General features: G+C 41.6%; 1 protein-coding gene across 1 annotated transcript in view; it reads right to left on the bottom strand.

The window, feature by feature from the left end:
* The window catches only part of ANTXR1 (ANTXR cell adhesion molecule 1), a 232490-nt gene that overhangs the window by 120602 nt on the left and 87795 nt on the right, over nt 1–24093 (bottom strand). The window contains exons 10-12 of the mRNA XM_053663393.1: nt 21280–21378; nt 3869–3938; nt 2330–2408 (exon numbers count right to left, since the gene is read on the bottom strand). Coding sequence (XP_053519368.1) covers nt 2330–2408; nt 3869–3938; nt 21280–21378 — 248 coding nt within the window. The remainder of the gene's footprint in view (nt 1–2329; nt 2409–3868; nt 3939–21279; nt 21379–24093) is intronic.

Here is a 24093-nt window from a genome sequence, read left to right as displayed (position 1 = left end):
TTTCATATATAATATATATTGTATATGAAATCTATATTTCATTTTATATTTAAATATAATACAACATACCTATATATGTTAAAATATAGCTCAACATATATGTTTCATATATAATATATATTGTGAAGTATAAAATATAATGTATATGAAATATAAAGTATATATTTCGCATATATATTTCATTTATTGTGTTTCTTGTTTATTATCTATCTTCTTTTCCCTCCCGCTCCCCACTAGACAGAGATTTCTGTCTGCTGTATTCTCCGATGTATCCCAAGCAGCCAGGGTAGTGCCCAGCGCACTGTGCATGATCAATCAGTATTTGTTGAGTAAATGAATGAATGGATCTGGATCTCAAACCTTAGGGTGGCTATAACTTTGTTGTAGACATATACAGCAATCTCAAATCAAAAGGGGAATAATGCAGGAGATGTTATGAGGTGGCGATGATCGAAGCGTCAGTTGAACAGAAAACTTAGTGACAGGCACTCGGATGAAGACGGACGGTGCAAGTGCAGCTAGAGTGAGTTGGGAAGGTACACAGGGAATTTACTGGGCATTCTTTTCGTTTGGTGTTACATTAGTGAGGACACCCTTTCTTTGGCTTAGAGGCCCAGGACTTAAATTTGTAGTCCTGTTTCTGCCATACCATGTGTTCAGTTCTGAGATATTTCCCCTTCTCATTTCCCTGCCCTTGTGGCCTCAAGGTCATGGCTCTTTCTCTGGTATGATCAGACAAGATGAGAAATACAGGTCCAAATTGTTGGATCATTCAGAGCAGGGAGGAATCTGGAATGAAGTTGTTAGATTTGGGGTATTTTAATCATTTCCTGCAGGTTGGCAGGTTCCAAAAGGATCAGTTTCTAAAAGAATCAGGCAGGGTGCATTTGAAGAAATTTCACTGCTTGTGCAGAGAGTTTATGTATTTGGTCTCCAGATTTGATGTTGCACTGATAGATCCTTGAGACGCACACATTTCTCAGACACTTCTTTGTGATAACCCTACTCTCTTTGGTCAAGTAAAACTTGCCTGTTCCCATTGTACCAGCTTATGCTGCTGGTACAATGCTGTACCAGCTTTTCTGTTGCCTGTTCCCATTGTACCAGCTTATGCTGCTTTCAAGAAAACTGTGGTCCAAATACGGGAGGAAAAGTGTGTGGGAGGGGTGGAGAGGCAGGCACTGGGAGGGAGGTGGTGTGTCAGGAGGCCTGGCTGCCTGCTCATTTAGCTCACCTGGCTTCAGTGCTGCCTGCTCCCTTTCCTCCACCCGTGATGGTGATAAGGGCACAAACCCCAATTACTGAGGGGCTCCAAAAACGTGTCCTCCAAAGACTGGACAGAAATTGATCACAGCATCTGCTTAAGCTGACCACCAGGTCAAACACATAAGTCTCTAGAATGATCTAAAGGAAAAAGTGCATTTGGCTGCAGAATCTGAATATTCAGACAAAGATTCATTTGGAAATGCCTGTGTCAGGGGCTGAGGTCTGTGTACAAGCTAACCAAGCCCTGACTGCCTTCCGACGGGTGAACTCTTGAGACAGACAGTGGGAGGGAGAAGCTCACAGGCCAAAGTGTGTCCAACCACAGCCTTGGAACCACCAATCTAAGGCCCAACCCAGAGTCTGTTTCAATTGGCCTGGCATGAGGCCAAGACATCAATATTTTTTACAAGCTCTCCAGGTGATTTGATGTGTAGCTAGAAATGAAAACTGCCTGACAGCAGGATCCAGGGACAGGGCATCCGAGGAGCTGGCGGGGAAGGACACAGTCCCTACTGCTACCTCCCAATCCCTGTGGCATAGGGCCCTTCCCCCACTCCCCTGCTTCATCAGTTTTCCATTTTCTCCTGGATTGTTTCCACAACCATATAAACGAGCTGCAAGCTCTCCCATTCTGAATAAAAGACTTTCTTTATACTCTTCATACATCTTTCTTCAGTTACTGCCCATTTTCCTGCTCCCCTTTAGAGAAAAACTCCCTCAGACAAACTTTCTGTATACGCTGTCCAATTTCTTTCTGGGCATTTTCTCCTAAACCCACTCCATGTGAACATTCCCCCCTCACTGTTGCACGGACACTGGCTGCCTTCCCAACTGGTCATACCAGTGGGTTCAGGTCTCACCTACAGTCACAGTAATGGGGCACTTGGAGAACCAAACACAGGCATTCCTGATATATTCCGGGTGCAGCACACCCTTCACCCAGTCCACAGCTGGCCCAGCAGTGTTGGGATGAAGCTCAGTGAACAGAATGCAAAGCGGACAACGTCCCAAGAAGATGGGAATGACAATGAAGCCTTTGGTAAAAGGAAAGGTGATGACTTACACAGTGGGTGGTGGTGATAATGACAGAACTGGAGATGAAAGACAGGCCATCGTTCATGCTGACCTGGAGTGCAGCTTTCCTGCAAAGACAAGGGAACCAGAGATACTCAGCATGGTGTGCCTGGGGCCAAGGCTCTCCTCATAATTACCCTTGAGACTGTAGTCTCATACCCTGGAGGCCTGAGCTGTCTCCTTTGCAAAATGTGGAGCATGGTTTCTAGGGTCCCTCCACTTCTAACATTCCAGGGACATGTCAGGATACTCCTGGCTGGCATGCCAAGGCAGTGCATTCAGGCCTTCTTGCACTGCAGCAAATTGCACTGATTGGGCAAAGCCTGTTTCCATTTAATTTACTTGTCACACTGTAGTAAGATGAAGGATTCTTTTAAAATGGTCCAAATTAGCGGGACTAAACTGACCAAGCTATAAGCTTAATGCTCTGTTGTCATTATCTTGATTCTCAGCTGATTCTGGTAGGGGCAACTTTGTTACTATCCAGCAAACTCGCAGATGTGCAGTAATAGAACTAATTTGCCTTCTACCTCCTCCCATCTATGAGACTCACTGAAACACGAGCTTGCATTTCACTTGCATTTTGCAGGATGGGTATAGGGTAGTTATTGGAATCAGTGGAAGCACACACTGATGTCAGGCGATCAGAATTGGAGGCTTACAATTTGAACAAATGATTGTAAGTAGAAGTCAGATGAACCAGTTTAGCACTTTTTCCTTAAAGCCACTATTCTGTCTTCAGCTTGTTATAGATATGTTTACCGAGAAGCTAGTTAGTCTTCTCTCACAAACATTGCTTCTTTGGTTCCCCACATATTTCTTTTCCTGCTCAGGGTGCTCATTCTCTCTCTCTCTTTTTCTTTCTGGTGACTATTTTTTAAAATCACATTTACTAGCACTTATTATGATTGCACCATCAGGACATTTTCCCTGTAAGTTAGTTCCAGGAACCTCCTGCAGTCTGGGTGAAAGCCTTGTGCTCTGTGGAGGTGCAGAGGAAGCAGCCCTGAGTGTAGCCTCCAACAGCCTGAATCTAGGCCTTGAACTGCCTGTGGACCTACTCAGCCTTTCTGAACTTCCTTATCTCTAAGGGGGAGAAAATCCCCTGGCAGGGCAATTATGATGACAGGACAAGGTAACGTGGGTGAGAGTGCTTTAAGAAGTCTGAGAGCTTTCTGGGAATGTAGCTGTGAGTAAGCAAGACAGACCTCAGTTTGGGCCAAAACTCTTCCATTTACTGCTGTGTGACCTTGGGCAAACTGCTTAAATTCTCTCGGCCACAGATTTCACATCTGTAGAACTGGGAAGATGTGAGTATCTTGCTTGTCAGGAACTTGGGAGCGTGAAGTGAGACACCCTTTGGAAAACATTTACTCTGGTGCCTGGCTCACTATAAATATTGTTTAGCATGATTCCCTGGAGGAGTCTAGGGAAAGGCCCCATTATGACAATGAAGAGAGATGCTTCTTTCTTTTCTCTTTGTTTCCTCTACCTCCTTCCCCAGGTTCAGCTGCTGGTGGAAACTTACATGCCAACTTCTTTTAAGATTGGTGCTGGGCAAAGCAAATAAGTATCTTCCACGGCAAAGGGCTTCTCATCTGTAAAAAGGAAGTCACTGGATTAAGAGGAGCAAGGCAAATTTATAACTTCAAATTCAGTGACTCCTACAGACCACCAGCCAAGTCCTGCAGGGAATTAGAAAATCAGTAACTCTCTGAAACAGAGACTCGTCTTGAGCTGGAAAATTCAGTAGAGTGAACTCAAGGTTCCCTGCCTGAATACTAGCCCCCAACTCTGTATGTCCAGTTGAGTCAATCAGTGAGCAGATGGAGACTAAGTTCTTACCATAGACCACACATAACTGAGGAGAAATTAGAAAATATTAGACTGGTCCTCAGGGAGCTTCATGTCTAAGTCTAACTCGAGAGCAACACCATGTACATGGAAAAAGTTCGCTGACAAACACAAGAAGCGACTAAGCAAAAATAACACTTGGCTTCAGAAGACAGAGAACTTCCTTTAGGTAGGTGATGTTGTGAGGTCACAGAGAACACCAAACTTGGGCTGTGCTTCTGGCGAGATGTGGGAAAGAGGCATTCCTGTGGGAGCAATGGCATGAGCAAAGACAGAGCAAACCAAAGTGTGTTCCAGGGTAGGACAGAGGTAGGATTTGAAAAGATCAGTAGAGGAAGAAGTTTGGTCTAAGTTATCTGAGTTAGACTGAGGGATTCGGGGATAGGTCTATTAGCTATGAAAAGAATGTTGTGGGTTTTTGGAAAAGAACTTGCTGGGGGCAGGAAGGAGCCCAGATCTTTGGGGAGCTGAAAGAGAGCAAACAAGTCTGTTGAATTTGAGTAAGACAATGGCTCAGCCTGAGGCTAGAAAAGGCAGCAGGACCAGATGTGACCAAGGCCTTGTAGACTATGGTGGTCATTGGGGAATTTTCTCCTTTAGAAAAAAAACAACAGGAAGCTATTGCAGGTTCCCCTCAAATTTGGAATTAGCATTGGCAGATTATGGAATGTTGCCAGAATAGTGAGGGTGTAGTGAGTAAAATTATGACTCTCACGATGACAGTGGTGGATCAGCCATTGCCTGAACTGACATTATTTTCAAGACATTTTCTCATCTGTGATAACAATAATGACAGTGATACTCCTGGGGCGAGCTGTGTGCTAGTGCTAAGTGCCTCACATACATCATATAACCAAATTTAACCTTCTAGAGTGCTATCGGAAGAATATTATTTCCCTTCATGTTAAAGGCAAGGAACAGACATAGAGAGATGAAGAAACTTGCCCAGCGTCACAAAGGGGAGCTTGGGTCTCTGCCCAGGGATTCTGGTTGCCATCTCTTAATAAGAGCCCTGCTTTATCTCCTTCTCACAATGACCTTGTGAACTGAGGCAGGGTTAACTAGGCTCATTTTCCAGATGCAAAATAGAGGCTCAGAGGCAACAGTAACCCGAGGAAGCACAGCAAGTCAGAGGCAAAGCCAGGACCAGAACTAAATTCTCCATTATTCTTTCCTTGCCAAAAGCCTCTCCAATCCAGGAAAGGTTTGTATTAGAGAATAAACCAAAATGGGGACAGGCGTGGCTCACTAGAACCTATATTTATTTTCTTTGGGCCATGGCTTATCCTACTTTACTAGTAATACCTGGGAGTGCGGATCGCTGTGCGTGGAGCCCGCCCACAGAGCAACGGAGCAGCCACAGAGCGGCCACAGCGGGCCTTGTCATTCCCTGCTGCATTCTGCGGGAAGAGCTGGGTCACACTGAGGAGTTCCCTCCGAGTCAGTGCACTGCAGTGACATGCCAGGGACACCCGAGGGCCCAGCATGTCCACGTGCCGTGTGTTTGCCCAGGCTCACTTCCTGGGCTTTCTCTGCACAGCAACTCTCCCTTCCCTCCATCCCAACTGGAAAGGAGGGAAAGGATGAAATTAGCCTAGTCAAGTAGACATTTCTCTTTCTCCCTCTTTTTACGTTCCTTTCCTGCCTGGGAGTCTACATGTTTCTGGAGCAAAGCAGAGGAAAATCTGGCTGGGAGGACTGAGGACTTTGCCGAGGCTACAGGACAGGCTTGACATGGCTTTCCATCGGTTTATCAGCCTCTGAGGCTGTGGGCCCGCTCTGGGGAGCTGGCATTTTCTGCTCAGAGAGGGATTGTTTGGTTTGGAGCCTGTTTTCACTTTACCACAAAAATGAGTGACTTTTTTCCCCTCTCTCTCTAAACAAAGGAGGGCCATTTGGTTTCCATAACGCAGATCATCTGACTCCTTCCTGGAACGTCCACTTGGGAAGCAGGGCACAGAGCCTTCCTTCTCAGCCGGGCCACGTTTGGTTCAGGTGCCAGGCCAACCCCACTGCTACCTCTGCCAGTCCAGTGGTGTCGTGATGTTTATGGGACCACAGTCCACTCCGAGGATGACTGAGGCCTGAGCTCCTCTGTCCACCAGGCAGCCATTTCACTGTGCGTTCGCACTGAGTGGGCAGGGGGAATGGGGACCAGGAGCTAAGACCAGCCACTTGGCTTGTGTGCAGTTGGGAGAAAATTAGGGAGGGGCAGGAGTTTGAAACCAGAAGTTAAGGCAATTTTTAGCTGCTGTGTAAATATAGGTTTCTTTGCCTTTTACCAAAGATATTCAGAATTTAGTGCATAGTCATGACAGGTTAATCTAAAGCACTTGTCTATAAGAGTCTGATAGTCAAACTGAGCTTGATTTAAATCAGGATTTGAGGGAACAATGAATGTCATTATGCCAAACTGACAAGCACCCTAAGTTTGAGAGCTAGGCGTCCCTGAGAATGAGTACAGGAGGCTCAGAACAGGGCAGGGTAGACTTCAAAGTCAAGCAGATGCAGGTTCAAATCCCAGGTCTTTTTACTAGTGAGTGATTGGAGACAAGCTCTTCACCTGTAAACTGTCATCGTGACATCGTGGCACAGTGTTGTGTGGGGAGTAAGTGCGTGGAAGTGTAGGTCACGTTACTTGGCACTTAATAAACATCCAGTCAGTCTCATTCCACATTACTACACGATCATCCACACCTTTAAAATAGTCTATGTGAATGTGTGCTTTAAAATCAGGGGAATTAAAGATTAAAAATGTCAAAATCTCTAATTACTTAATTACTTGTTCTATCAACTAACATCTTTTTAGGTGTTACAAATCCCTAGGAAAATCATAAGTTTTAGTGAATGTGTGTATGTACATATATACACACCACACACACATACATCTATATCCACACATTATGTCTATATCTATGTTCATATCTGTATCTACATCATCTATGCAGATTTTGTCTAACAGCATGTACCCACGGTCTCATTATTTTCTATTATTTACAATTTGGGAAACACAGTCTCTGAGGGGTAAGTTCATTGAGTCAGAGCTTGAATTCAAACTCAGGTTTTCCTGAAACAACTTGCCCAAGGTCAACCCAAGTAGTTTTTTTTTTTAAACAGATGTAATTTAAACTAGTTAGCATTTTGTATTGTTACAGTGTCACAGCTTGTTTTATCACGTAGCCTGAAGCACCCTAGAGCTGATTTATACCTGACCACTTTGAAGGCAAATGTCCAGGAGTCTCTAAGGGCAAAATGGGATAAGAGTAGGAGGCATGTCTCCCATGAGAGGGGACCAGGGTTGAAAAGTCCTGTGAGGAGTTCCTAGCCTTGATCTGCTGTGATAAACCCACTTTCCAGAACCATACAGTCAAATGTGCACATTCCCAGGTTTTGACCTTGGATCAATGTCATTCTTTTCAGACTAGTAAAGAAGTTTCCAGAATTCTTCAGTGTAGTTGGTAACTGTCTAATGGATTTGGGATAAAACCAGGATTAAAATTCATTAGCCAATTCAAACACCAATCACAGTGAATCCTTTTATAGGGCTGATTAAATAATTCAAATACTTTCCAAGTCTTGGCAATCTTTTCTTGACATAAATATTTATTTCTGACCAAAAGGAAAAGAAAAATAACTCTTAGTTTTATCTGGGGGAGCTTGTTAAAACCCTCCAAAAGCTGATGTAAGCTCCAAAATAGAGTTTACATTCCTACTGTGAACAAAATAGTGGAGGTTAGGGACTAAATGAGCTCACCCTGTTTTTTCTGCCCATCTCCCCTGGGTTGAGGGAGCATTTTCACGGCATCCCTGAGCCAAGGATAACTGTTCAGCACCAAATTATCAGCTGGTTTGGGAATGTGTCTCTGAATGAGAACAGACAGTCTAGGGTTAGGCTGGATGTTTCTACCTTTTCGCTGACTTCAAAAGTAGCCAGCTTTACAAAAAAAGGTAAGCTTTTCAAATACTGTACAAAAACCTGAAATAAAATGTTAAAACGTAATTCAGCAAGACTACAGGTGGGTGCAATTCAAAGCTTCTGAGTTGAGCTTTCTGGAGCCCCAGCCAGAAAAGAGGTGTTTCCCTCCTGGGGCTGCTGCAATGACAGTTTACAAATGTGAGGGTTTTAGTGTAAAGCAAAAAGGGATCCACTGCCTAGACTAGAAAGAAACCAACACTTGTTGGGCACGTACTACGTGTCAGGCCCTGGGCCGGCAGGGTTTCACAGATGGTGAGATAATAAGGCTGTGAGTGTTTTCGTTAGGAGACATTAAACTCTACATCAGGGGACCAAGCAGAGATTTTGAAAGTGGAAAGAGTGACTTCTACTTGGAAAGGTTGCAGAGTGGTTCTGAGTTTAGAGCAATGAGAAACAAAGTCAAAACAGAATGAAAAGAGATGGCAGTGCTGTGCAGGTGGGTGGGGCCAAGCCAGGAACAATGCTTAGAGCAGCATGTCCACTGTAATGTCTCCCCTCTTGTGCCCGGCAGAAGCCAGAGGATGCCTGTGACATGGTAGAACCAAGCTGGCCACCATCCCCTTCCTTAGATAGGACCTACACCTACCCACCCCTTCCCTGGCCTGGAGGTGTTGCACAGTTTCATCAGAAGCCCTTGCTGGTTAGTTACTCTGAGATTAATTGATGGGCTTGGCAAACAGGTTCCAGCTAAGTTCCCTCGCCTATACCTAAATATTTCACCAGTTCCTGTTTGTTACAGGTATCCAGGATACGCCTTTGGTTTCTCTACCCACACTAAGAGTCTGGGTTCCACCATGGCTCTGCCACCCACTGGCTATGTAGCTCTGTCCATAACCCAGAGTTCTCACCTGTATGGTGGGAACCATACTAATTTCATAGGTGGCTGTAAATTTTAATGAGGTGATATGACCAAATGCTCAACACTTCATAAACACTTGACATATGTCAACTGTTACTACTAAAGTGGGGTACTGCTGGGCTCTTTGTCTGAAGCACCTGTGGAACACAAGATGTGAATGTGTGTGCATCTTGCAGCTTATCAACTGGGTTGTGTCAGGGCTATATGGTATAGGTGTGATAAGAAGAAAGTCATCTACCCAAAAAAAGGATCTGTGGACATGTGTATAGTGCAGTGGTTCTCAAATGAGGGTGATTCTATTCCTCAGAGGACAACTGGCAGTGTCTGAGACAGTTTTGGTGTTCAAACTCCGAGAGGATGCTATTGGCATTCAGTGAACAGACACCAGGGATTGTGTTAAGTATCCTTCAATGCACAGGCATCCCTCTCCCTGCAACAGCGTTACCTGGCCCAGAATGTCGAGTGTTGAGGTTAGAAATCTGGTATTACGTCTATTGTGGCTTTTTATAATATTTTTGGCCCCTTGTAGAGGATCCTATAGATATTAGGATGGTTCACAGCTGTCACGATACTGGTAGAACTTTTAGGAAAGTTCAGTAGTGTTGTAGGATGATGGGTAGAGAAGAGGGGGCATAATAGCTCGAGGGCCATTGGAAGACCCCTGGTTGGAGTAAGGAATAGTGTTTCCTGGTAAATTCCTCCATGTGAGTCTCAGTGGTCTGCCTAGACAGGTGGCATAGCACCTGAGCCACTCTGCTGGGTGGGGCTTTATAACTGAAACAGAGCACTCCAGAAGATGGGCTGTGATTGCTGCTGAGGTTCTGAGATGCTATAGGTGGGAAGGCTGTAGAGTCAGAACATCTTACCTACGAATAGCAGTATATAGGACTCAGCTGAGCACACTGTTAGAAGAAAATGAAGTGGGTTGTGTTGATCACTGTGTACATGAGGATCAAGATTACATCGTGGCCCCAGGAGAGAAAGGAAAAGGTGAGGGACCATGTGTCTGTTTCCAGAGGAGCACAGGAATGAGATCCAGCAGCCCTGCCAGGCTTTGGATTATCTTTTCGAGGTTTACACATTCTCCAGTTCCACACAAGGTTGTGACCCCTGTGGTTCTGGGCACATCAGCTTTCAGGACTGGTCCTCAGTACAACTAGGTTGGCTTCTCATAGTTTTTGTTATTTTTATTAATTGTACAAGTAATAGATGTTTAGTGTGAGGAGTCTGAGGAATACTGAGAAGTATACAAAAAGAAATGAAATCCTTAGTAATCCTAATTTCCAATGATAAACACTGTTAATGCTTTGGAGTACACTACTCATATTTTTCCATGCATATTATTATTTTTTACATATTGGAATCATATCACACAGAATGTCATGGTGTTTGGCCTTCACCTCCATCTGAAGTTAATAAAGGCGGTTCTAAATATGACAAGGGAACTAAACAAAGGTAATGGGGCTCAGGGCACTTGCAAAATGCTTTATCCTCTCAACAAATCTACACCAAGAAATTCTTGACTGTTGACATTTATAAAACTTACAAATTATCTTCTGAGCAAAACATCAGTCTTTAACAATTTTTTAAGCTCGAGGTCAGAATAAGTGGCATACTCAAGACAGCTGTAATTTACTAAGGATATATTTTTTAAAGCTTTGTTTTTACTTGGTTGAAGACAATCAGGATTCATGCACAAGGTATTTGTCTCCTGACACACAAACTCTTGCAGCTGTGCACAATTAGGTTTGGAAGGATTTTACCTTTGGAATTGGGATTGAGGGGCGAGTCTACAAAAATGACTAAAACCTTCCACACAATCATGGCTGTGAACTAGGCAAACACTGACTACTCTTAAAGAACACAAACCTACACAAGAACTAAGAGGAGAGATAGGATGGAGACCCCACATACACACTCAAGTATCAGTGTGTCAGTGGATGTCACAAAGTTGCTGTCGTATGCACGTTCGGGGCCAGAGCTGAATTGCATGGAGAAGAAAACCACAGGCAGCACCCTTTTTCTTCTGTTCCTTCGGTAGTAGCCAATGTTTCTTCTAAATGAATGTCGAGCAAATACTTAAAGAATGTCAGTTATAAGGGGGCATAGATTATTAGCCTGTATTGGCTGGGGTTCCCAAAAGTCTGGCCCATCTCTGTGTTAGTCACTTTCTTCACCACTAACCTACTGAAGTGATAAAGAAGCATTAATACATGAGGAAAGGAATGGCCTCAAAAGTCCAGCTATGTGGTGCAGAAGTAGAGGGGCATTCGGCTTGCCTATTAGGGCAGCAGGGCTGGGGAAAAAGAAGTTTCAGGGGCGTTCACATAAGCAAAGCTCTCCCCAGCCACACCTCAAACAAGCACATTGCTTGCCAGTGTCTGCCTGCATGGGGCTTACCATTTTTGCTTGGTGGCAATTGCATGCTTTATAGAGCAGGGGTTCACATCAAGGGTGGCTCTACCAGGCACTGCTGCAGCTAACTTTGAATGATGTAAACTCATCGCCCTAAAAGAAGCTCTTTTGTCCCCAAATGAAAATTTTCACTACCTAATTACCTCTGATGACAATTTCCCTTTTATCCTTACTCCTCAGATCATTGGAGCTTTTGTCTGACCAAGCAAAACTCCAATACATTTTCAGTTATCTATAGTTTTGTCTGGACCCCAAGGATGGGAACATGAACTAACAGTCTTGTCAGGAGTCACTTCAGAAATGACTGGGCAAAGTCAGAGCTCCCTCTGCAAGGAGAGGCAAAGGGGAGACACTCCCTCCCCTTCAGGAAGCTCCTGAAGTTGAAGAAAGAGGGGCCACTCAGAAGAGGAGCCCAACCTATGATCACACAGCCAGCTGCATTACTGACATGAAGTCAGTGTGGGCTGGGATTCTTCCCTCCCTGGTTCAGGGCCTTTTTCTTGAATCTGGATTCAAGTCTCTACTCTAATGTGCTCTGTGACCTTGGGCAAGTTGCTAAACCTTTGTAAGCTGAGGTTCCTTTCTGCAAAATAAGGGGGCCTGGTAGGGGACCAAAGCTCATAGTGACATGGATATTCAGGGTCAGGGGGCCCAAGGATCAATAGGTATCTATGTTTTAAAAGCAGTGTAGAGAAGAGGTCAAAAGCCACGGGAGCAGACTGCTAGGGTCCAAATGGCTTCTACCTCCGGTCATCTGGGTGACCTTGAGCATTTCATCTTTCTGATTTTCAGTTCCCTTGTCAGCAAAACAGGGATACAAGTAACTCCTCCTTCAATGGGCTGCTATGAGGATGGAATGAGGATGGAATGAGATGGGGGGAGAGGCACAGGGTAGGTGCTCCTCAACCAGTGGCTGCTATCACTGGGATGAAGCTCCCCTGTGATTCTGTTATGCGGTCCAAGTAAGAACCACAAGATGAGATGCTCCAAGCATCTCTTCATTCTGAATGGCACAAACTGACCTTCCATCCATCACCTTCATATGACATCAGACTCCCAGGGATGCCTCCAAATTGCACCAAGTACCTTTGACCAATAGATGCTACACTCTAACCAGTGAGAAAGGAAACAATAGGCTTTTGTTGGGAGTTTTACATTCTCCTTCCCTCTGCCTCCCTCATCTGCCACCGTCGGTGCACTTCAGTAATCTCCTTAGGGTGCCCACAGCAGCCTAGGCCCACGTGTTTTCTAAGATAAAGTATAGTTTCTGGATAATTGGGTAGGTTTTAAAAAAACAACACAAAGGGACTTCTCCATTCCAGTGAGGGCTGTCTCGTCCCTCTGGGAAGCTAAGCCCCTCTTTGGAACTCTTACAACTGCCTTCATGACTAATGCTCAGTTTGAAAACTATCTTCAAAGGGGGCAAAGTTTCACCCTTTGAGAGGGAACACAAAGTAAACCAGAGCCCATGCCTTGTGAATGCAGTTGGAGATCAAGCTGGGAAATGCAATTTTGCATCAGAAAAGGAGTGTATCTGTAAATCCAGAAAACTGATACCTCACATGGCGTATAGATTGAATTTTAGTGAGTTTGTTAAAAACCAGTTTCTTTTGTTTATGGTTGTACCTCATATGTCTCCACAGGATAGTTCAGCATGTTTTTCATTATTGCATTAGTAAAAGGTCCACTTTTTAAAATTTACTGTTCATTAAGATGGATCATTTCTCAGCTCATACCCCAGTGTCTCCTTTTTAGTATTCTAATCTCTCCACAAATGGATTTCCAATTGAAAGTGGATCTTTACTTGGCACAATATACTGAATACTGGAGTAGGAAAAGTGCCACCAGAATAAATAAAGTTTGTGTGAAGGTTTCCAAGAGATTTTCTTGGCCAGGAGTGATTTCAACTTGGTCATTGGAGAACCGACCATCTGTTAACTTAAGATATATGCTAGTACTAAATAATTAATAATTTTAAAATTAAATTTTAAATAACTATTATAGGCTTTTTTCTTATTACACAAGGGTATGCGATTTTAGAAATCTTAGAAAATACAGATAGAAGAAAGAAAGTGAAAATTAAGAGTGGTCTCGTTCAGAGGTAACTACTATTGACATTTTGATGGATGTCTCTTTTGAAACTTATTTTAACACACAAATCTACATCATTAACATTTCCCCACATCAGTAATTATTCTTCTTTCCCACATTATTTAATTGTTTAGGAACAAAACATAATTTATATAACAAATTACCTATTACCTAACACTTGTTGTTACCCTTTAGATGCTTTAGTTTCTTCCTTCCTTCCTTCCTTCCTTCCTTCCTTCCTTCCTTCCTTCCTTCCTTCCTTCCTTCCTTCCTTCCTTCCTTCCTTCCTTCCTCCTCTCTTTTGCTCTCCTCTCCCTTTGCTATCATAAGCAATATTATGATGAACATCTTGTAGCCACGTCTTTGTGAACATTCCCAATTATTTTCTTTTGATGAAGTTGAAATTGAAATTCTGAGTCAGAGATATATAAAAACTGAATTGTATAAAAGCAGACTCATTTTAAGAATTGACTTCTAAAAGATTTAATGGTCTCTCATGAACGATGAATAAAAACACTTGTTCCCCTACATGTTTGCCTGTACTGGGCATTGTATTTTTGTTAAGTTTTGTTAGTTTGATAGATTATTTCAGTTTGCCTTTCCTTGGTTACAATAGCATTTTTCATATGCTTATTGGCCGGTATTTTCTTATAAATTTCCTTTTCATGTCTTTTACCCATTGATTTGGTCACTTTTCTTTTTTCACTGATTTTTAAGACCTGTCTATGTATGAAGGTTATTGGCCCTTTGTTTGTTACATGTCTATAAATAATTTTGACAGTGTTTTATTTTCCTTTAGATTTTGTGGAGAGGGTAATAGGAAAATTGAAAAATATGTACTCAAACTATCAAACTTTTCCTTTATGGTATCTCCCTTCAGTGTTGTGTAGATATTTTTGTTTCCTTCTATAACTTTTATAGTTTCATATTCACACTTAAATTTTTCATCTGGAATTTGTTTAGATTTAGGGGGTGAGATTAAAAATAAACTTAATTGTTTTTCCAAGTGGTTAGCCAGTTTTCTCAACAACATTTTTTAAATAATATGCTCTCCCCCACCCCTATTAGAAAGGTTGCTTTATTATATACTAAACTAACAGGTATTTGGCTCTGTTTACGGCCTTTGCTTTTCCTGTTTTAACGTTCAGTTTGTCTTTTGTGGCACCAGCCGTCCATTGTTTCAATTACTTTTTATACATTTTAAAATTGGCTAGGACTCCTTTATGCATCTTAAAATCAGCCAGGGCAAGTTTCCACACTTTTCTTGGCTATTCTCAAATGTTTATTCTTCCATATAAACTTCAGAATTATTCTGTTAAGTTAAAAAGTCCCATTGGATTGTATTGAAACTAAATATTAATATGATGAGAATTAATGCCTTTATAATACTCAGTTCCTGCTCCATTAAATAATAGTGATAATAATAATAATAAATTAATACCAGTAGCCAACACTGACTGACAGCTACTGTGTGTCAGGTTCTGTTCTGTTCTCTACTTCCCACATTAAACCTCACAACAATTCACAATGGAGGTGCTATTACTGCCATACTCATTTTACAGATAGAGAAACAGAGGTATAAGATTGTTTGATAACATGCCATGGTCACCCAGCTTTAAGAGCTAGGATTCTCTTCCTGGGCGGTTTGGTCCCAGGGCCTGTCCTCATGTGTGGTATTCTCTCTGGGAGCTTGTCAGTTGTAGACGCCTTTGCTGTAAACATTAATTGACCAGTAGCAATTTCACCATAAAAGGTAAAATAATGAAAAATTAAAAAGGAAAATCCTAAAATACATAATGAAAATGAAAAAAAGCAAAATCAAATCGTTATTGTGAAAAATGAAAATAAACTGTTTTCAAAGTCTTTTGTTCACAATATTACACTTTTTTCCTCCTTTTATCTTCTTGTTTCGCATAGCAGTTTTTCTTTTTCTGCTGTATTTTTTTACTTCATTAAAAGAGGTATGAGTTTCCAACTAAAGAATTGATTATTAATGCTCTCGAAGACTGGATTTGTAGCTGCCTCTTTTGTATTTGCCATACCTCAGCAAACTTTTGATTTTGATGGGTGGGAGAGATGACAGTGTTCGTTGGAGGACTGGAAAACTATGTGATGATCTTCTAGTATAATATGCAATTTGGCTTCACTGTAGTTGTTACTGTTCACTGTTTTAAAACCACTATGCCTACTTGTCACTGGATAGACCATTATGAGGGCTAAGGTTTATACATAATATAAAAAGTAACTGCAAGAACTTCACCAATGAACAAATGACATTGACAACTAGCTTAAGCACATTAAGTCTGCCAGATGTACATCAAACTGTCATGCACCAAAGATGTTTCCAGTGAAAATGCTGTGTCAAAGGTCTTTATGACAAAGATGCTTATGGCTAAATAACCTGGACCCATATCAGGTACTGTCCCTTAAAGTCTAGTAAAAGTTGGGTGAAAAAAATCTGGGTCTGCTCCTTTGACTAGAGGGTAAGATTTCCTCATATCTCTCTTCCAGTTCATGTATTTCATCTTCATCTGTGTCTAATCACACCACTTAATTCATCCGTTAAGTTGTATTCCAGTGAATGAACTTTTTCAATTTTAGAATTTACATTAGGTTCTCTGCAAATCTGCATGTATTGAATGTTCTTCTCTTTTGGTATGTTTGATCTCTTTACACACTTTAAATGTTTTTATTATACATTATCTTTCAAATTATTCTCTAGTCCTCTTTTCTTTTTGTTCTCCTGTTTCTTTCATCTAACTTCCTGTTTCTTGCCATTTGTTACTGACAGCTCATCTCAGAGGGGTCACTGACTGCAGGAATGCTATGGTTGGGCTCCATGTTCACTGCCTCTGCCAGGGCCACAGGGATCAGGATAGTCATGGGCATGTTTTGTGTGGTATAATATCTTATCTTTATTCCCCTGCCTTGAGTCACAGAGCTGCCTTTCCAACCCCCATTTAATGTGTGGTACAGCCCTCTGGAGCCTAATTTCTGTAGGGGGCCCTGGTCTTGCCCACTGCCTTGCACAGGCTAGTGTCTTGCTTTTGCCTCAGTATCAGGATCACCACTTGTAGAACCCCAGGTCTGGTATCCACAAAGCTTAGCTTTCTGCTTAGCTTTTGTATTCCCTTTTGGCTCCCTGTACCTGGTAGTTTACTCCTTAGTTTTTTGAATAAGGCCACATGTTATAATTTTTATTAAGTATATTTTATTGATTATGCTATTATGGTTGTCCCGTTTTTTTCTCCCCTTTACTCCTCTCTGCCCTGCACCACCCCTACTGGCATTCCCCCTACCCCCTTAGTTCATGTCCATGGGTTGTACATACAAGTTCTTCGGGTTCCACATTTCCTGTACTATTCCTAGCCTCCCCCTGTCTATTTTGTACCTATCAATTATGCTTCTTATTCCCTGTATATTTTCTCCCATTCTACCTCTCCCCCTCCCCACTGTATAACCTTCTATGTGATCTCTATTTCTGTGATTCTGTTCTTGTTCTAGTTATTTGCTAAGTTTTTTTAAGGTTCAGTTGTTGGCAGTTATATTTGTTGTCATTTTACTGTTCATATTTTTTATCAGCTTTCTTTTCTTAGATAAGTCCCTTTAACATATCATATAATAAGGGCTGGGTGATGATGAACTCCTTTAACTTGACCTTATCTGGGAAGCCCTTTATCTGCCCTTCCATTCTAAATGACAGCTTTGCTAACTAGAGTAATCTTGGATGTAGGTCCTTGTTTTTCATGACTTTAAATATTTCTTTCCAGCTACTTCTTGCCTGCAAAGTTTCTTTTGAGAAATCAGCTGAGAGGCTTATGGGAACTCCTTTGTAGGTGACTGTCTCCTTTTGTCTTGCTGCTTTTAAGACTCTCTCCTTCTCTTAAATCTTGAGTAATTTAATTATGATGTGCCTTGGTGTGTGCTTCCTTGGGTCCAACTTCTTTGGGACTCTCCAAGCTTCCTGGACTTGTTGGAAGTCTATTTCCTTTGCCAGATTGGGGAAGTTATCCTTCATTATGTTTTCAAGTAAGTTTTCCATTTCTTGCTCTTCCTCTTCTCCTTCTGGCACCCCTATGATTCAGATGTTAGAATGTTTAAAGAGGTGCTGGAGGTTCTTAAGCCTTTCCTGATTTTTCAAAAAATTCTTGTTTCTTTATTCTATTCTGGTTGAATGTTTATTTCTTCCTTCTGCTCCAAACCATTGATTTGAGGCCCATTTCCTTTCCGTCACTGTTGGTTCCCTGCATGTTTTTCTTTATTTCACTCAGCATAGTCTTCAGTTTTTCCTCTATTTTCCAACCATACTCAACCATTTCTGTGAGCATCTTGGTTACCAGTGTTTTGAATTCTCCATCTGATAGGTTGGCTATCTCCTCATTGCTTAGGTCTTTTTTTTTTTTTTTGAGTTTTGAACTGTTCTTTCATTTGACCCATATTTCTTTGTCTCAGGGCACATGTTACGTTGGAAGGAGCGAAGCTTTAGATATTCTCCAGGGGGAGGCAACCCACATGACTGCATTGTGGCACTGTATGTGGGGGAGGGGTGAGAGCGGGAACAGTGCTGCTTGCTTAGCTCTCAGCAAGCTTTCAGTCACTTCCCCTGCTACCCACAAGTAAATTGGGCTCTTCTGGTACTGGTTCCCTGGTGAGTTGCCTTGTGTACATTCTAGGACTCTTTGGGTCTCTCTAACAAACTCTCATATGAGGCTGGGAGTTTCTCCTGCCACAGCAACCAACACAGGTTTTTACAGCCAGAGGTTTTGAGGCTTTCTTTTCCTGTGTTAGAACCCTGGGTTGCGTGGTGTGTCTTATTCCCCAGTTGTTCCTCTTGGTTTATCCTCATAAAAATGTGGGACCACCAACCATCTCCTTGCCAACCTGGTCCTCCAGTTGCTGCCTTGCCATGGTCCTCTCTGCCCTGGCTGCCCTTCTCTTCCCTTCCTACTGGTCTGGATGAATGTTTCTTCTTTAACTCCTTGGTTGTAAGATTTCCATACAGTTCAATTTTCTGGCAGTTCTGGTTGCTTTTTGTTTTTAAACTAGTTGTCCTTCTTTGTTTGTGTGAGGAGAAAAAGTGTATCTACCTACACCTCCATCTTGGCTGGCCACATGTTACAATTTTTAAAACCGTATTTTACCCAGAAGTTCTAGATTTATTATATCAACCACAAGTTCAGAAATTGTTTTAGATTTCTAAGCTGTTGATTCATTGATTTTATTTTTAAAAAAGGCAGGTGGGGAGAATTATGTATTAACCTATGCTTTGTACTGTCTTGTTATATTTATCACCTAAGAATATATTAAATAAATTTTAACTTAAATTTACTAAGACACAAATAAATTGGCATTTTATTTGTGTCTTAGTAAATAATATGTAAAGATGTTCATAGCCATTTAAAAAGGTATAGATATTTTTAAATTATCCATTCAAAGACTCAGAAAATCATGTTAAGACCTCCCACTATAAACATTAATTTTCAATTTTTTCTTTTATGTTTAACAATTTTGCTTCATATAATCTGCTACTGTAGCATTTGTTGAAGACTCTGAGGCCTGTGTCATGTTTTCATCTTTGGACAGGTTGGAGAGCCACAACAGCCTTAGTTTCATTATTGGGCTTTTAATTAACATTTTTTTGAAAGTAATAACAAAACATAATGCAGCATTTAGGGGAAAACCTTGAAAGAGGAAGTATACACTATAACAATGAAAATAGATAACATTTTTAAAATGGGATATGGAGATGGGAAAAAAGAATGGAAAAAGTGAAGGAGTATAAGTTGATTTTATTTTATAGTGATCACTCAACAGAGACATTATATTCATAAGGTTGATAGAAAAATGTAGATTTGAATATGTTGTATTAAAAAATTTATTTACTTTGGCCTAATCCTCCATAATTTCTTGTTCATATTATTTATTGAATGGAAATGAATAGGCAAATTAATAAATAAAGGACAGGTTCTTTTCTCTCCAAATTCCAATATTTCCCCTTCGTTATTTTTAATAAGCATAGATTTGAGTGTAGGAGTGTTGCTCACAGCCTAGAGCATGGCAGATCACTGCTTTCCTCTTCTCCGAACTGTCAGCACTGTGTTAGAATACCATTTGGTTTGTGCTTGAAGCCAAATACCTATCCTAACTTCCTTTATTTTTTTAAATATAAATGAAGTGGACAGTGTGCAGGTGTTTTCAAGTATATATTAGGATAGGAAGAAGGAGGAAGAAAGAAGATAAACTGGTCTTCCAAGAAATAAAATTTCATGGAGAAATTGGAAAACAGGCTTTCAAAATGTCACTGTACAAATCCATCATGAATTTGCATTTCATGTTAACCTAATGCAGCATCTCTGTAACCTTCCAACCAATGGCAACACTACACCTCATTTCCATTGATCTTCAGAGAGGGGTTGGTCTGAATGCTTGCTCCCCTGGGAAGCTGAAAGGTGTTGATGTCTTTGAGTTTAACACTCAGGAGTTTCCGATCTGGGATTAGAGATTTTGGTTAAGGAGAGAAGGCAGGCGAATTTAAGCAACATCACCAACAAAAGGAAGACAAAAGGAAGAACTCTGTAGGGGGCACACATCCAACTTTCACACTGTGACTACTCATGGATCCTTCAAAATGTTTTCAAATAGCAAATACTTTTTGGAGACATCTGAGTATTTCCAAGTATTAAGAAAGCTATTTGAAACATTAAGAATGCTTCAAACGCTTGGAATTATTCCAAGGCCAGGAATTCCAGATGTTTGTAAGGAAGCCATTGCATATTTCTTTTTAAATATTCAAGTGGGTTTTAAGATGAGAAGGAAGGAAAAAAGACATATCCTTCAATTCTTCCTTTTGAGAAACAGGCCAGCACCTACTTCACAAGGTTCTCAGGGGGGCAGAGTTAGTGTGAGGGGCTGGTCAGTCAAGGTGAGTGTCCTCCCGGTCCTCTGTTCTGTTTCTACCTTCCAGGGCTGTTGTGGCAAAAGATGTGAAGCATGTGAGAGGACATAGCAGTGTAGCAAATGCAGTATATTATTGCTGTTTATCACTGCAGATACTGAATCAATAATGATCTGTGTGATGGATGCCAGATGCAAAGAATAAGCAGGCTTCCTGGACATCTGTCCTCCCACAGTCAGTCTCCCCATGTCTCCCGGAGAGCTGCATGAATCACATGTCTTTAAATTAAGAACTTGCCTGCTACAAATGTCTTGTGAAAGTGCCAATGTTGTGATAATTCATTTTTCACATGAAATGCACTTATTTTTACTTTCATATTCCTGTGTTTCATGTCAGATATTCACCATGAATTTCTTGGCAACTCAAAGCAAGAATCATCCAGGCTGAAGAAAATTCCAGCATCTACACATGAAAGCCTTACAGTTTGGCTTTTGGTTTATTCAGAATCAATAAGTGTAGGCTGTCTATTTTCCCTTCTTGTGCTTGCAAGTCCCCAATACTTTGTTAAGGAATGTCAAGCTTTACATCCCCCTCACCTATCATCACCAGCACTGCCACCTGAGAGGGAGTAACTCTGTACACACAATGGACTGAAAAGCCAGTACCCTGCTGCCTTTCCTGATGAAGACCAGGCATGCTAGGGGTTTGCCATGCCCTTGCTGGAGGCCCTTCCAGCAAGGAAGACCCTACTTTGTATGGTTTCTTGTGTGTGGCCTTGTTGGAAGATGGGGCTGGGCCTTCCCTTCCCTGAGCAGGCTGAAGAGGCCCACAAACTCTGCAAGGACTTACTGAGCGTGACGGACTCGTTGATCTTGAAGCTGCAGAGGACCCTGTCCACGTTGCGAGCATGTCGAAAGCCATTCCCTCTCACGACTACTTGAAATGATTCTGAAATGAAGAGTAACAACAAGACACATTATTTGACTGCAGGTCATTAACCCTGGGTTTCCCATCTTCCCTGATTTAGGGTATTTGTTAACTATTACACCAGGCTTAAAATATTTGAAAATTAGTTCAGGTTGGAACCCAGAAGTGACCACATGGGTGTCTTTTATCACTTACTTACTAGGTGTCTACAAGGGTGACTTCTTACTTTGAATTCCTACCTTTTTGCCTTTGTTCCTTCTACCTGCAATGCTTTCCTTTGCTTCTCCGTCATTCAAATCTATCAAGTCCCTGTAATTTTAAAAACTATAATGTCTGCAGCAGAGGACTGCAGGAGAGGGAGAGGTTCTCCATTTCTTCAATCAACTCAAATACCCTCATGTCTCTTGTACATACTGGATGTCCCTAAAGGATTTCTTTAGAGCTCAAGGTGCCTAACATTTTTTGAAAATCACTGCCTTATGGCATTGGCATTGAACATTGTTGTAGCATGTGATTATGTACTGTCCAATGCCGTTCTTCTGTCTTTTCTTCCGCCAGTAGGAAAACATTCCTCCAGGTAGAGAATTGTTTGATGTTGCTTTGACCCTCCTGTCTCTGCTGGGCACACAGTACTAGCACCTTGTGTTATATAGCAGTGATTGTAGTTAGTGATTGTATATCAGTCTTGCTTATCGATGAGCAGTTGTCAAGCATTACCCGTCTGAATTGACATTGGCCCCTTTCTGTAGTTAGTACTCACTCCTCTCTGAACAGAGCAGGGAATACACATCACAGGTCTCTAGCCCTGCATATTAATTTCACAGTGGCATAGTGCACATGGAATTACTTCTGGTAATAAAATCCTTATGAAGTAAAAATAATGATCCTTTTACAATAGTCTTAGCAAGGAAAAAAAACTAGCCCCTGTTGATTAGTTAGTTAAATGTTTAAGAATATTTGCTTAAGTTTGAGAGTAGCTAATAGTCAATGTTCCACTTTATTTTTGTCATTTTTATGTGTATAGAAATCAGGGGCTGGGGTAATACTGTAAGACATATTAAAGAAGAAATTGACTAAAAGTCACAGGAAAAAATGTGATGCTTGTGAATGTAGATCTTAAGGAAATTGCTATCCAAGTAGAGATTTTTGTTGGAGGGAGAATGGAATTAGAAGACTAGCTTATGGGACTCTTCCAAACTTTAAAAAAGTGTCATGAGTGTATGTCACCTTAAATTCCCAGGAAACTGATTTAGAGATCATCTTTGCCAAGAGAATAGTAACTGATGTTAGTTGCTCCCTCAGTATGTGCCAGGCCCTGTGCTCAGCATTGTATGTGTCTGATGTCATTTTAACCTCCTCGCAGCCCGGGGAGGTACAAATGAGAACACTGGAGTTGGTGAGGTTACGTAATCTGTCCACAGCTAGTTGCTGTCAGAATCAGACTGTAATCAGGGCCTGCTGGGCATCAAACTCCAGAACTCCGCCACGATGCTGTTTACTGTTATGCTAAAATGGATCCGCATTGTCTTGTGACATATGACTAATTTAGAGACTGATGCTGTGATTTTTTTTAAGCCTACTTTATTTTTATTTAGGCAGGCTTGCCCATTTTGTAAATAAGTGGAGCTGGCCTGAATGGAAAGCAAGAAACCACCAAAGTAAAAGAACCCAGAGGCACTGCATGCGCCACAAAAAGTACCAATTCAAACAGAATGCTTTTTACAAGTATGATGAACCATAACAATAAGGAACTTGAGAGTCTGACATTTTAAGTGACTTGCCCAAGGTCATGGAATTAGTAAGCAGCAAAAACTGGGACTTGTATCCAAGTGTTCACTGCCTTAGTATTAAACTATATTAATTAAGGTCATGGGCACATGGTTTCAGGCCCACATGTCCTATGAATATTAAGTTTTTATATGTGCATATTAGTGCATATACACAATTGCTAAGTTTACAAGGATGGACCTAAACGTTTTCTTTCTTCAGAGATCTGCCTGGCATGTGACTGATGATGCCCTTGGTTCAACAACACTGTCGAAGATTCTTTTTGTATTCTATTTACTCAAAATAAACCTATAGAAACCTATTTCTGGTTTTAGTTTGAATGCTAGTCTTCCAGAAATTTGCCACTGCATGCTTTTGTTGATTAAAAATGTTCTCTGCCTCACTTCTGTGTCTATTTCTTGTTTCCTCCAAGATCAGCAGGCAGAGAGAAGACTGGAAATGCAGGCTGCATGCTGAGGTCTCTTCCCTAACAACATGTTCTAGCATTACCAGTTCAGCTGCTGAGTCCTCTACAAAAGAGGCTGCCCACATGTCTGTTTGGCCCGACCTCACGGTGTTTAGGAAGAAAGACAGCAGGAATCCATGACGTGTCAATGGTGGAAACCCAACTCTTTAACCCCCCAGGCCTGAGAAGAAGATGGAGGCAGTGATGCTGCGGGAAACACGGAAGGAGGGAAGCGGGGGCAGATTCTGTGTTAGTGCGCACATGTGGTTTCCAGAAGAGCCCAGACTTCTGACTCAGCAGCCCGACCAGAATGTCAGCTCTTCACACATGCAAGTTATGTAACAAAACCCTGTCAAATGAATGTGCCAGCAAGCGAGAAGCAGGACACTCCAGAACCAGGACATAGCGATTTAACGCCATTTATCCACAAAGCTCTGAACCTGCCCTTCAAAATATATATAGTGAAGTGTTTTTAGGCAGTTTGCATATTGGATTACAGCTCT

Source organism: Artibeus jamaicensis, unplaced genomic scaffold, assembly GCF_021234435.1.
Source record: "Artibeus jamaicensis isolate MK-2021 breed Jamaican fruit bat unplaced genomic scaffold, CSHL_Jam_final contig_3174, whole genome shotgun sequence".
In the NCBI taxonomy this organism is placed as follows: domain Eukaryota; kingdom Metazoa; phylum Chordata; class Mammalia; order Chiroptera; family Phyllostomidae; genus Artibeus; species Artibeus jamaicensis.
Note: the sequence above shows the minus strand (reverse complement) of the source record. Positions and strands in the feature narration are given on the sequence as shown.